Here is a 14082-nt window from a genome sequence, read left to right as displayed (position 1 = left end):
GAAAGAGTAGCAAGAAGTTTTGTGGGAAGCAATGGTTAGGATACAAGACAGCCCTCCAGTGTTTGAAAGATAAAAAAAGGAAATTATGACTAGAGTTACATTAGGACCTTATGTGCCAATTAATAAAAAAGAAGAGCTCTAGCTTTAGTCTGTGACAGCCTTCTGTATTGCTACACTTCTGTGCTAAGCAGTATATGTATGCCCCTGCTTTCTTCCTTTGACATTTGAACTGTGATGTTTTGTAGACTTACTTCAAGTCAGCTGCTAATAAATTAAATCCATTGTAAAGATGTCCTTCTACTGAAACTTTCTTCAAGTAAGAGTAGCTGTCCAGATCTGCAGTCAAGAAGTTTGTTACAAGAGCACCTGAGAAAGAGAAGTACATAGAGCAACTTGTAAACGCGAACCCACTATTCTGACAGACTTGGTAAAACAAACAGTAAGATTACCAACAGGGTATAACAGTGGGGGGGAAAAAACCCCCAAAACCAAAACAAAACAACAAAAACCCCAAACAAGCCAACCAACCAATCAACCTTTAAAAGTCTTACATTGTATGTTCATATTAAGAGCTTGGCTTTTACTCTGAAGAACTAATTCAAAAGCTCTCGGCCAAAATTTCTACAGAATTCATATTTACTAACTATTCTATACTGGATGTGCCTTTCCTCTCCTCCCACCTTGCCAAACTCTTTCTTGTCTTGCTTCATTTCCCCCATATATGGCCCTAAAATGATTACAAATGACATAGTTCATTTGTTTCTCTGTATCACATGTTTTGCCATTGCAATATATTCCCAGTGCAGTACCATATGACAAACAGACCTATTTTTACTTTAACATCCCCCCGAAAGAGGTTTTTTTCTGCTCCTCTGATTTATCAATATGTAGGGCAGAAGAGACTACAATAATCTTTTGGATTAACTTCCAGCATAATCCAAAATGCACTGTTTCCCTGACTTAGGTGTTTGAAGAAGAACATACACATTTTTAAAAGTCTACTGTAATCTAAATCTAGATCAATGCTTGTCTAATTGTTCTGACTGTTAATCAGAATTACTGTCAAGAAAAGACAGTCGGTGCTGCATTTCTTGTCTGAATGCAACTTCAGGCTCTAGGGACTACATCTTGTTTTACTTTTGCCTGCTTGATTAGAATACTATTATCCAAGTCAAATTCTCCATACAGGTACTCAAACTCACGAGTTCATAAATTCTGTTTACAGCGCATAACCATTTTATTTGTCCATACAGAGGTGTTAAAAAAAATACTGTAATCATCACTATTTTATTCAGACACCAGGACTTGTTTGTCCACTTTCTTCTTTTTCTATTTTTACTCCTTCATACCTCTTCCTTTTGCATTTTTATCAATCTTTGGCTGCATATAGTTTGTCAGGGCTGCCATCTTGCCTTTCTTACTAATTCCCAGCCATGTCCCACCTTCTTTTCCTTCCTCCATATCCAGACCTAAATGAATAAGTAAGAGTTAGGCTATTACATTCATTTCTTAAAAAAATCTCTAACTGCAGTATCAAGTTTACCCATACCACATCTTCATATAATACTTCGACTACTGTTCTCTGCCTTAACTGAAAGGCACACAAATTAACAACATACAGCTTTATTGACCAATGCCCAAAGATTAACTTATAGCAATTCCTGTTTTCTGAAACTGCTTAAGTGTAAAATATTTTTTAATGTTGAAGTCACACAAATAAGAAATTTGCTTTACTTTGGTTCAACTTGCTGCTTTCATTTGAGACAATAATGTAATCTCAAAGACATATATTCTTGGCATCTTCACAGATACACCCCCTGGATGGAGAATATATCAGTTTCTTATGCCAAATATGGACAGAGCTGACAAGGGTATAAAAGACAAAAATTCAGGGTCCTTCAGTTTTCAGGACAGTTTTTTGTTTGTTTGTTTTAAATTGCTACATAGCAGGAGAAAAAGCACACAGAATGTCTGGCACAAAACAGAAACATCAGCCAGAACTTCAGAAGCAAGGGAGTTGCAGTGCAGTGGGAGTAATTTATCCTCACAGGCCTCGCTGCCAATGACAATAACACACAGCATCAACAAAGAGTATTTGCAAAGTCAAAATCTTGCACTTAATGCTTTGTCTTCCAGAGCTTCATTTCTGTTTCTGAGAAAAGGCAGAGGTATTGATTATACTTAAAAATGACTACAAATAGATTCCCTACAAAGGTGAAACAGACAGCTGAGTGACTGTACTATCAGTTTAGCAAAATGTAGACATGAAAGCTAATAAACTGACAGATCAATAACTAAAATTATTCTACAGCCTATAAGTTATTAACCAATAAGAAATGAGAAAGTTTTCACTTTCTTGAGGGTTGGTTTAATGATTTCAAGTCACAATTACAGACGAGTCTGTGGAATAACTAATTCTTTCACCTATTTTAAGAAGTATTTCAGTGTATCTGACAAAACTAAAGTAATCATTTGTGATGGACAAATTAATCTGACATATTTCTACTGCACTGCTCAGACTGAAATCAGTTAAAGAACATAAAACTGGGAAAAAATCCACAAGATATTAAAACACAAATAAGATAATAATAGCACAACTCATCTTTCAAACTTATGACATGTTTTTCCCAGAAGTACAAGAAGTGTACTTCTTATTAGAAATGCAACACCACCATCCCAATAACAAAGAAATCCAGGCCAAAATTCCCTTATAAAACTGTATGAAAACAACCCAAAACAACAAGACAAACATACCACTAAGGATCTCATTGCTGCTGTCCCAAAAATCTGCTGATTTGGATGGCCTGTGGTAAAATTCATCTCTATTAGCAGCTAGAATAAGCCTGTAGAACACAAGAGGAAAAAGATATTATTACTTACAAATAGGAATTTCACAGTACAGGCAGGAACAGAATCCAATTCTTGCCACAGCATTAGCTCATTTTAAGTATGAAACCATCCTTTATCCTCCCATCTCACCTTTATCACTCAGTGTAAAGGTCAAATGACATCTGACAGCAGCCTTCTCCCTCATTGTCTTGAGACATTCAGCAAGTCTATCTTGTGTCAATGAGGCAGCTATTATTTTCAAAGAATACTTACAATGCAAGAGATCGACTTAAGATCACATCAGATTCCTTAGCATGAGAAGTTACAGCTTAATTCAAGAAAATTTAAAAGGTAACCCAGAGATTTATTGGTAATTTAGTAAAAAAACGTGAAGCATGAGAGCATGTTTTTACTGGATCATTACTTAGGATCACGTAGTCACAGTATTTTTTACTCTTTGACACCTAAAGCTCTATTTATGTGGTTCAAAGACACAAGTCAGATGCTTTTGCCTGTAAGTATCCAGAACAGAGATAAATTTGTGATGGTCTCATAGGTCCAGACCCACTGAATTTGTTTGAAGAAATAATGACAGCATGCTCAAGGAGGCAGAGAAATAAAAGGAAAAGGCATGGGGTTTTGTAACAATCAAGAGGTATTTTGGTAGGGCTTGCTCCCTGTGTCTTTTGTTGTTTTGTGGGGTTTTTTTGCATGTGTAGTTGCTTGCATAATGTGAGTTCTACCAGAACAGTAGGGTAAAACAGTTGAATCGTTAATGAGAGTCCGCCCTTGCAGCAGAGAAACTACAAGCAACCCTGGAGGCTACATAATCAGGAGGTAAGAAGGAAATATAAAAAATATGCAAGTGAAAAATGCTGCAGGATGAAATCCATTATGTATATTTAGAAATAAACACATCTCCACCAGACCAAGTGTTGTCCTGACAAAAAGCGTTCTGCAGCTCTTTATGTGCCATCTAAAATGTGCTAATTTTAGAAAACAAACAGATATTAAAACCCACTTGTATTAGGTTTGTGTGGCAAGGTTTTGGTAGTTGGGGGTTTCTATGCTGAGAATCAGCATTCAGACACTGCCATTTTTAAACCCATAGATGAGCTTTCATTTGATGTTGCTCTTCCATCAGTCTTTTTCAATTATTATTTTGGATTATTTTTTTTTTAAAGCATTTTTCAATAGTAGAACATCCTCGCTTGAAGAGTAGGTAATGGATTTGGCTGACCCAAGTAAAGGGCAAAAGACAACTCTAACCCTATGCAAGCCATATGCTGGAGACTCAGGGCAACAGGTGACTGCAGACGCACTTGGACACAACTCCACCACACCATGCCATGATCCAACAGCCAGAGCTTCCAAAGTCCTGCTCACTATCACCCATAACATGACTTGCCTTTATTTCAGTTGCAAAATTTAGTGTTCCCCACTCTCTCCAGCTATGTTGTTTAACATTTAATGTTAATGAAATGCCACGATTCAGAACCCTGCAGGTTTTCTTAACCAGTTTCCTATAACCTCAGCATCTTCTTCAGTGTCAGTTCCTCCCCACCAGCCACACGTCAATTACATTTACACAGCAGAAGCCAGGTTTGCTGCTGTAAACTAAAGTTAGATCATACAATTTTCATTCTACTTTTTAAGCCACAACACACAAGAATTAATTCCAATGAAATATCATTACTTTACTCAGCATTCAAATGTAATGACGTTTTCTGCAGGTTTCTGGACCCTTCCTGCAAATTCATCTCTTCATTAACACAATGTTTTAAAACACGATCACGAGGTGTCAGAGGTACACTAGAAATACTACAGATAAAGAATTACCATCAGCTATGGAGAAAATAAAAAAAGGCTAACACCTCAACAGCATCCTTTCTGTAAGGAAGATGCTCAGTATTTTACCCAACACAGGTAGCATCTCTTAGAAAGCACAGTGTATGCACATTTTTATCTTTCCAATGCCAAATAATCATAATATTGTTCCTTTCAGACTTACATAATTCCTCTTCTTCTAGCTGATTCTACTTTTCAATCTATAGGCTAGTTTCAGCTAGTTTATCAAATTTCTGCTATCTTGCTTGAATATTCTCTGTTTGCAGCATCCATCCTTCTTTTACAGATTTTTATTTAAATAAACATCTCTACCGTTAAAAAAAATAGTTTGGCTGAAGTGCATATCATTTCCTAGAGTTCCAATTATATTTTGACTTCAATAATTCTTGACATGAAACCACGGTTTGTTTACAGTATCTAAATACTAAAAATAAGCTAAGTCTTTCTGGTGTGATTGAATATTCCCCATCTCAAGTTTAATACGCAGACTCCTAAATTTAGCACAAGGCTGGTATACAGGATTGTTATAATCAAAACATCTTCATTTTGTCTTTTATGAAACATAATCATACCGAAAAGGAGCAATATTAAGTGACACTCATCTTCTAATAAATGGCAAAAAGCCTATTCAGCTATTTTTATAGCTTAAATAATTCAACTATATTAGGATTTACGTATATTAAGATTTATTTTAATGTTGAGGCAGAGAGATGAAAACATGAGAAATCATCCCATTAAAGCAATTTCCTACAGTGTAATTCAGTTCCTTAAAAAGACTCTGTGATTATAGCTTTGAAGCTTGAAACATGTATTTATTTGTAAGATGCACACAGCGTAGTTCAGAAAGATGTAAAGGCAGTATGTTACCTCTGACAATCATAATGGGCTATAGGAAAGCGTTCGTTACACCGCACTAAGCTTTACTACAAATAGGTCTGTAGAGAGAACACAGAGGAAAGGGTAGAACAGCAAGTTGTAAGGGTACAGGGAAATGGAGATTCATTGGTGTACCACAAAGGTGAACTATAAGCTTTTTGCTTAATTAGGTGCTTGTGCAAATTGGCCTATGTACTGCTCTAGAAACCAAAGGCTACCTGGATGGAAAGTTCTCCTGTGTTGTCCTATGGAGAACACGTTTTAGTTTGAGAGTTTGTTGGCTACAAGAAAATGGCCAATGTTATGCTGTTTGTCTTTCCAACTTTTAATGCCCTTTTTAGACATTTTCTTTTAGTTAGAGATGCAAAATAGAAGCCAGTAAGGAAAGTAATTGCAGATTTAGTGTGTACAGACAAATTAGTGTATCTTCAGGTACAGGAATCCCCTCTTGGTTGGGAAAACCGTTCCAAGACCTCACTGTGAAATACACAGAGCACAGTGTAACCCAGACAAGTTGTCAGGAAAAATTGCACTTAACAAGAGACTAGTATGGAGAGGTCTAACCTGGTCAAATGGCTGTTCAGGGAATTAGGAGGGCTGGGTACCATTCCAAACTGATACTCAGACTAACACCCTTCAGAAAGCTGACTTGAAGATGAAAAACCCTGAGAAACAGTTTAAGAAGAAAGAACTTCAACATTCTTCTGAATAAAGAAAAATAAAAAGATTTAGTTATGGTGTGTTAAGGAAAAAAAAAAAAAGGGGACTAAAGTTATGTACCTAATGTTAAAGCCTGACACCAAGAACACTATGGCCTGGCATATATCACTGCAATTTATCTCAGAGATATAGAGCAAGACATTGCTTAACAAAAGGTACTTAGAAAATCAAATACAATTAAATATTCCTGAATTTGGGCCAACACATCTCAAAAAGGTATTCCCACTTCGTCACTGATAGCAAGTTGTTTTCTGCTACAAATCAATAATTTTAATCTTGATGCAATTTTTTCATAGCAAGCAAACTACTATAAGTTTTCCTTCTAAATGTTGATCTTGGTAGAAAGTTGACTTGGCAAGCAACTACAGTTTACATCCAAAGGATTTCCCCAAAGGCATCAAATTGATGGATCTGTCTTTTGCTAACTAGCAACACAAAAAGTCAGACCAAATAAATGGATGTATTAATTCAGCACCAGTCACATCATAAACAAAAACCCTTTTTAGGCAGATTCCAGATGCAGAAAGGAATGCACTCTACAGACAATTAAAGCTTCGGTTCTCATTTCCTTTCTTTCTATAGAATGGCATCTGCTTCTCAATACAAAAGACCTGAAAAACCAGTCAATGAAAGGCACAAGAACGTACTGAGCATACCCACTCTGACAGTTTCTGGATGAATACCAGTACTTGTACCCCACAAAGCAATATGGAACCAATACAGTGTGTATAAATACAGAAAGCAATAGAATGTACAGACTTCTTACTGGCCTGAAGTGCTATCTTTCTATTAGATATTAAATGTACTCAAAGAGACTGATGTTGGATATGAACTTTTCAAATTAAAGGCTGTGATGAGACAAAATTATTATAAGAAGTTTAATGTTTGGGAAACTCACTGTATTGACATCAACATATCCAGTAAAACTTACCTAGAAGCATGGATGCTTATTTTGTCTTAAGCTTTTGGCTAAACATCCCACATATATTACTATTAGTTTATTATCAAAAACTTAATTATTTTTTAATTTTAATTATATGGAATTTTAACATGACTTAGTTTATCACCTAAAAATTTTAATTGCAAGCAGATTGGGGGAGGTGAAGGCTAAGACACTTACTAAAATTTCCTTATTCTCCAGTTCACAGCACTACTTGTTCTACATTGATACAGGAGTATAATCAGTTGAAAGCAGTCAGATTTGATGTCCAGCATTTTCTGAAATTGTAAGTATTTAATTTTAAGACAAACGGCAACTGAAGATCTTTAAGTACACCATGTCCCAAAAGCAAACTGGTAGTTATAAATAACTTTGAGGATGCCTCAAACTTCATGAAAGTCAGGAAGTTAAACACTATAAAAACAGAATTGAACATGTAATACTGACTTGAGTTTGTAATTCAAACATGGCTACAAAAAGAAATTGTATTAAAAAATTATAAAAACAGGTCTGTTTTAATTAGAACTATCTTTACCTGTATGCATTTTTTGAAACTGGTCGGGGGTCAAATTTGAATAGAAGGATGCACATTGAAGAACTGATGTTTAAATCTTGTTTCTTCCACAAAGGCTCAGTGCAAGGTCATTCTGTAATAGCCTACAAAGTAAATAAAGATTATCTATTATACTGCAAATTATAAAAAGATAACCTTGCTTCTATGCTGAAGCTTAAAGATTGTGATGTTCTCACTAATAGCTCACAATAAAAACAAATAAATAAAACAAGACTTCGAAGACAGATTTGTTTCAATGAATGGTTTACTACCAAAATTCTTATGGAGGTTGTTTCCAAGTTATGCTTGGTTAATTCCGATTTTTAGGAAAGAAACAAGCATCGGAAAAAATACTGACAAGAATCCATAGCGCTAGCAATATGTGAAAGAAAGATCATTATGTAATTTTCTGCTTGTTACTAATAAAGTAACACTATTTTTTTTCCTGTCTTAAGTAAGGCAAAACACTTCTGCTAGAATAAAGGAGAAAATAAAGACTCAAATTGTGGCAGAACCGGAAAAAGCCTGATCAAAGATACTCCCAAACCTGTAAATAAAGTATACTTTAGGCCAAGCTATTATTAAAGTCCACGACAAAGTATTATCATCAATAAATTTTATCATCGGGAAAAACATCAGGTACAAACAAAAATATACTGGGCCAGAGTGTACATTTTGATTAATAGCTTCCAGCACTTGTGGTATGTTTAAAATTCTTGCCATGGTCAGATGGGATAACAAATGTGCTTTCTATTTCAAAACCACATAACAGCTTCAAATATTTTGTGCTGCCCCAATGAAATTTTTTCTGGTAATAAAACCTCAGCCTGATCTTTACTTTTTGTGGCTGCTAAAACAATTACCAGAGTGCTACCAACCAACCAACCACATATCCACGTTTTACTGCTACTGAGAGCTTTTTCCATACAAAAGTCTTCAAGGTACATGGAGAGCGGAGGGCAACAGGCAGAATTCAACACCAAAACTCCAAGGCCATCAGAGTAACCCAGTGACTGAACCAACTTCAGTACAAAAAGAAGGATTTTTAACCACACGTCAGATGTATAAAAAGTGTCTCTCTTGCTCTTTAATTTCCACATCATTTACCTTGAGAGAGAACAGGAAATGGATGATCTTGACTACATTTCATATAACCATAAGCAGAGCTACAAGTGCAGCACTTATATAGATTTTTTTAAATTAACAGCTTGCCAGTAGCTGCTGCCTCCTGTAAAGTCACAGTTCAGCACCACAGCTAGCCTGCTGCTGCTGTCATAGCACAAGTTCAGTCTTGCAATCTAATATTCTGCAGAGACTCTTCTGTTGCAGGAAATGAAATAACCCAAAAGGGGTGCAACACTCCAGACACACTTGGCAAGGCATAAGAAAATTAGTACAAGGGAGTGTGTGTGTGTGTATATATATATATATCTCATCATGAACTATTTTAAATTCTGTTCTGACAAAGGGAATTTCCTTCCCAAGATGACTTCACAATCTACTAACTACAAGCAGCAATAGCCTAGCTTTCCAAACTATTTTCTGTTTAACAGGTTGCACAATAAGACATTAAAGAAAATAGAATTAAATCACACCATAGGCCCTCTTTGCCTCTGACAAGTCAATTCCAAAATAACTGGTTTAGAAATTAATCATAAATTGAAGAAGCAGACTTTAATTCTGGATAACTGATTTGCTAGCCAGGTGTTTAAAAAGATCCATAGCCAGCTTTATTTAGAAAATCTAATCAGCCTTAAGAAGATGTAATGACCCTTCTCAGACTCCTACTGCTGAATTTTCAACAGACTGCAATCACATTGGACTTGGACAACCGAACTACCAGTTCTGGAAGACCTGGATCTTCTACATAGAGATCTTGGGATCTTGTATCCCAGCTGCTTCATGTCACTAAGCATAAATAACACTGACCTGTTCACACCTTCCACTCCAACTCTTAAAAAAAACCTGAAACAAATCAAAATCACAGTCATGGTTCAAATCACAGAACACAAATTTCCTAGTGCAACAGAGAGCTTATGAATTAGAGTCCAGTGCCATTTCCAGATAACATAATTAAAACATAACAGAACTGTGAGCATGACTGTGGTAGGTAAAAGCATACTTCCTGAAAGCACACACTGTAATACCTTTCTAGAATTCACAACTGTTATTATTTGGTACTACTGCTTTGACAGAAGTATCTTTCTGTCACCCCATCAACTCTGTTTGATGTTATTCCAGTTCTTTAAGTTACATTTGTGCTTTTAGTAACTCCAAATATCAAAACAGTATTATTTATCTTGGGCTCCACCTGCCGGCCTTGAAACTAGGACAAGTGTTTACAGGTCCTATATAAACAGTCCAATCTTTTTTGTTATTCAGACAGAAGTGTTTAAGCCAGTTAAAACACAGCTACCCCTTAAAATAGCAGTGATACTTCAATGGCAAAGGAGGCAACCAACGTGTTTTGGTATGTTCTTTGAGCAAAGCTGACACTGCCTCTGCAACACCTCTTGTGTTTTTATACACAGGGCTGGATGTTAGCCTTGCAAATATGTTTTTATTGAAAAAGATTTAAAGTCAGACTCAAATTTGAGTATTCTGAAATTTGAGACAATTAACAAACATTAAGAGGAAAAAAACCCCAAACAAACCTGAACAGAGGCTGTGAGAAGGACAAACATTTAATCAAAAATCCTCATACAGGTGTAATTCTTTCAAGCTTATATTCACATAAAAGAACATGCTGCAACTATGGGGATGATACAAGCACATTGCACAGAGCTGCCATTACAAAGCAGATGTGCTCAACTCAGCCTCCTTGTCATTCAGCTGTAGTCTCACACAGATCAAGAAAAGAGGAAGATGAAAGAGATTTGGTCAGCACTGGCTTCCACACTTGCAACTTGATCTGACAGTGAGTCCAACGCTTGATCAAAAGCTGACTTTCTAGCTCTATTTCAGCAGAAACTGTGTGTTCAGAACTATCCTTAGAGATACAAGAGGCAGTTTAGTTTCTTAAAAAAAAAAAAAGTTCAAATGAAAAAGGCTAAGTTGTGGCACAACACATGCCTTCTCATTTTCTTTGTTTGAAAACAACACAAGACAGATTATGCACACTGTGCTACATGACAAGGTCTGCAGAATCAGAAGTGGTGGAGCAAACTGATTATAAGATAGAGACAGTGAAGACTTACTGCTCCCTAGATAACGAGCTTTTATAAAATCTAGTTTGATTATTCCTAGTCAATAAGAGAACAGTTATCAAGGATGAAATGACAGCAACCACCTCCTATTTCTGTAATACATTTCCAGTTTGCTGTCTAACTTAAGCCTAATACACACAAACCAGCTTGACAAGAATTACAAACATCCTGTAATTAAGCGTTCTGCTCCAAATGGCACTGCTGATTTGGAAATTACATTAAAGTAACTAACATTCTTATTCTGTGCTACTGTACTCTGTTAGACAGTACAGTGTGTTGTTTTGCTCATTTTAACGATCTGTTAAAAGCCTGAGTGGATACACGCCAGCATAAGGTAGCATTTAGAGGGACTATCAAGAGACCAGAACATGATAGATTGTGTATGTTCTTTTCATAGGGTTCCACCATCATTTGGCTGATTAGAAGCAATCAGTTCACAATTTGGCATAAAACCATTTTACCCTTAAGAACTCCCAGTAGCAGCCTTTGAAAAATGAAGCCATTTGTTACATATTTTGTTTTCGCAAATGAAGCATCATAAATAACATCTGTCAGTTACCACAGCGATCTCAATTGCTTCTCAACTGATTCAAAACTGTTGTTTAGGTGCAGTCTAAGAGACAGCTAAAGATCATTAGTCACTGGATTCTGATAGTTTTATGTACCACAACAATAACTCACAGCCAGCAGAGTCCAAAATGACTTTATTGCTTCTTTTGAATTTGTCCTAAGGAAACTGAGCACTATACTACTCCAATTCCCCTAAAAGAATAAAATTGGATGAATTTTCTTTCGGTAGTGGAATGAGATTTTTTAATTTATATACTGAACTTTTAAAATAACAGAGAATAAGAGATACTTGATTAGTTTTTAAAAGTAATCTACTTCCCCCCCACCTCCAGAAAAGTGTCTCACAGCTGCATTTTTTAAATCATTTTACTGATTTGCTTTTGCACTTCCCTTGTGTAGTGCATGCTCCTGTGTAGTAATATTGATCATAAAAGATGAGAGGGAATAGATGGATCCATAATCTGATGCCTTTCAGCTGCTCTATATAAAGATGATTTGTAACTAACTGAAGGTCTGCAACTCTACCAAGGTGAAGAGTCAGTCTCCACTGCAAGAGACAGCAATGCAAAGCAGAACACTTATGGAAACACAGAAAATATGTAAGGTGCATGCCATTCCCAAGTTTAATGAGCCAATTTTATTTTCAGCTCCCCAGTTTCTCCGTCTGGCATCTTACTAGATTAAGCCCACTGTACAGCTACCAAGAGAAAAAACAGGCCAGTAAACATCACCTTTCAGCACACCATGTTTTAAAAACATTTGCAAGGGATGAAGCAAGATAGCCTCTCCCCCAGTTTCTCAAGTGTTAGCAATTGTTCTCCTCTGCCACAGTTCTGCAGATCCAGAGTCTGGCACTAGACTTCCTCCTCCTTTCAGGCAAAAACTGTTATTTTTAGCTTTCACAGTTCTTAGGTTTTCTTCAGTGAGGAAGCAGCTAGGAATCTTTTTTTGGCAAGAAAATCCATTTTCCATTTCTTATTCATAGAAAGTCTATGTTAAAAGGAAATACTTACTAGAAGAATCATATATTTGGTCTGTTCTTAGGTTCCTCCAGACCCTCCCAGAGAAAGTATACCAGTCGATATGGATCTTTGATCACTGACCTAGTATGTCTAGTTTATATTCTTAAACTTAACTTCCTATGATGGAAGGGCTGCAAACATCACTTCTATAAGTGTGTTTTTATTCCCACCCTTCCCACCTCATTCACAGTAACTCTGAGCTTACTACCTACCCTGAACAAAACTTAGAGGAGTCGTGGTGTGACAGACATCCTACAGACTTGGAAGGGGGGGAAGAAGGGACAAAGAAAAAACAAAAACCCATATTTTACCCAAAAAACCCAAAACCACACTTTAACAGCAGTTAAATAGATGAAGGAAGTCTTGCAGGTATGCTTACTTAAGAAAAAGTACATTCATTTCTTTGAAGATAGCAGATACAAAATGAACATTGCAACACAAGAAGAACTTCAATCAAAGCTTATTGCTTCGAGTTCAAATAATTCTTCTAGGAGACATAAGGCAAGGACAACAAAATTTTGTTAGTTCTGCTGTTAACAAAGTTATTTATTTAACTGTAATTTTAATGTACTCCTTAAAAAACATGCCCATAAGAGTAATTTGGTTGCTTACTGTTAGCATTTATCAGGTTCACTTGTAATTGCTCTTGCAAGAGCAACACCAGTGTCTATGCCTACCTACTTTACTGCAGGTATGTTACACGTCTGGTTGCTTCCACACCTAATAGAGTTGCTGTGATGGCAGACGTCCTATTATTGAGTCTAAAACAAGTGTAAGTAGTTAACAAGAGGTGCATAACTGCACCAAAGCATTGCCAAACATACCAAAACAATCCCAGAGGAAAATACTACCCCACCCTATAGCCACTTCATTTAAAATATTAACTGAGTATTTATAATGAAAATAGAGAGCAAGTTGGCTTCAGTTAGACCAGAGATACTTGAATTGCTGTATAAACAGGATCAACTAAGTCAAGCTGTTGATAAGAACTATGGGAAACCTGAAAGCAACTCAACTGAAAAGAAGTTCTTGAACTTAACAGAAAAAAGTCAAGTTTGTTACACATTTTGAATTTTAAATACAGCCCAATACACAGAGGAGAGTGAACCAGTAATCCTGTGTGTCTCAGAGCAGCCTGTGCCCTGCTGGCCTCTCATAATCCCAAAAGGAATCTCTCAAAAACCCACCAGTTTTCATTACCTACAAACTGAAACATTAAGAGTTTTCAGTGTCTTTCTGCGACCATTTCTTGACACGCTGCCATCAAAGGGTCACCGTAAGCTAGAACAATCATCTTATCCAACTCCTGCACGTGACACAAGTATCACCAGCGCAGGAATTAAATGCCAGCACAGAACCAACCAAACAAGCGTTCCCTCAACACTTCAAAATATCCGGACAAAAAGCTTCTCGAGCAAAAGCCGCTCAGGAGCGACGTTTTCCTCGGCAGCCCGCGCGGTGAGGGCAGGCAGGCAGCGCTGCCGCGGGGCTGTGGCGCTGGGCCGGGAGGGCCCTACC

General features: G+C 36.7%; 1 protein-coding gene across 3 annotated transcripts in view; it reads right to left on the bottom strand.

Annotated features, from left to right (window-relative positions):
• The window catches only part of TANGO2 (transport and golgi organization 2 homolog), a 22061-nt gene extending 14187 nt beyond the window's left edge, over window positions 1–7874 (bottom strand). Inside the window, exons 1-4 of one of the 3 annotated variants that reach the window (XM_010177873.1) lie at window positions 7749–7874; window positions 2755–2843; window positions 1350–1469; window positions 252–366 (exon numbers count right to left, since the gene is read on the bottom strand). In XM_010177873.1, the coding sequence (XP_010176175.1) occupies window positions 252–366; window positions 1350–1469; window positions 2755–2843; window positions 7749–7804 (380 nt within the window). In that variant the 5' untranslated portion in view covers window positions 7805–7874. The remainder of the gene's footprint in view (window positions 1–251; window positions 367–1349; window positions 1470–2754; window positions 2844–7748) is intronic. The other 2 variants (XM_029087448.1, XM_029087447.1) reach the window with 2 other exon arrangements.
• Between the last annotated feature and the right edge of the window lie 6208 nt (window positions 7875–14082).

Source organism: Antrostomus carolinensis, unplaced genomic scaffold (assembly GCF_000700745.2).
Source record: "Antrostomus carolinensis isolate BGI_N321 unplaced genomic scaffold, ASM70074v2 scaffold22011, whole genome shotgun sequence".
Classification (NCBI taxonomy): Eukaryota; Metazoa; Chordata; class Aves; order Caprimulgiformes; family Caprimulgidae; genus Antrostomus; species Antrostomus carolinensis.
The sequence above is the reverse complement of the archived record's forward strand: the minus strand, read 5'-3'. Positions and strand labels throughout refer to the sequence as shown.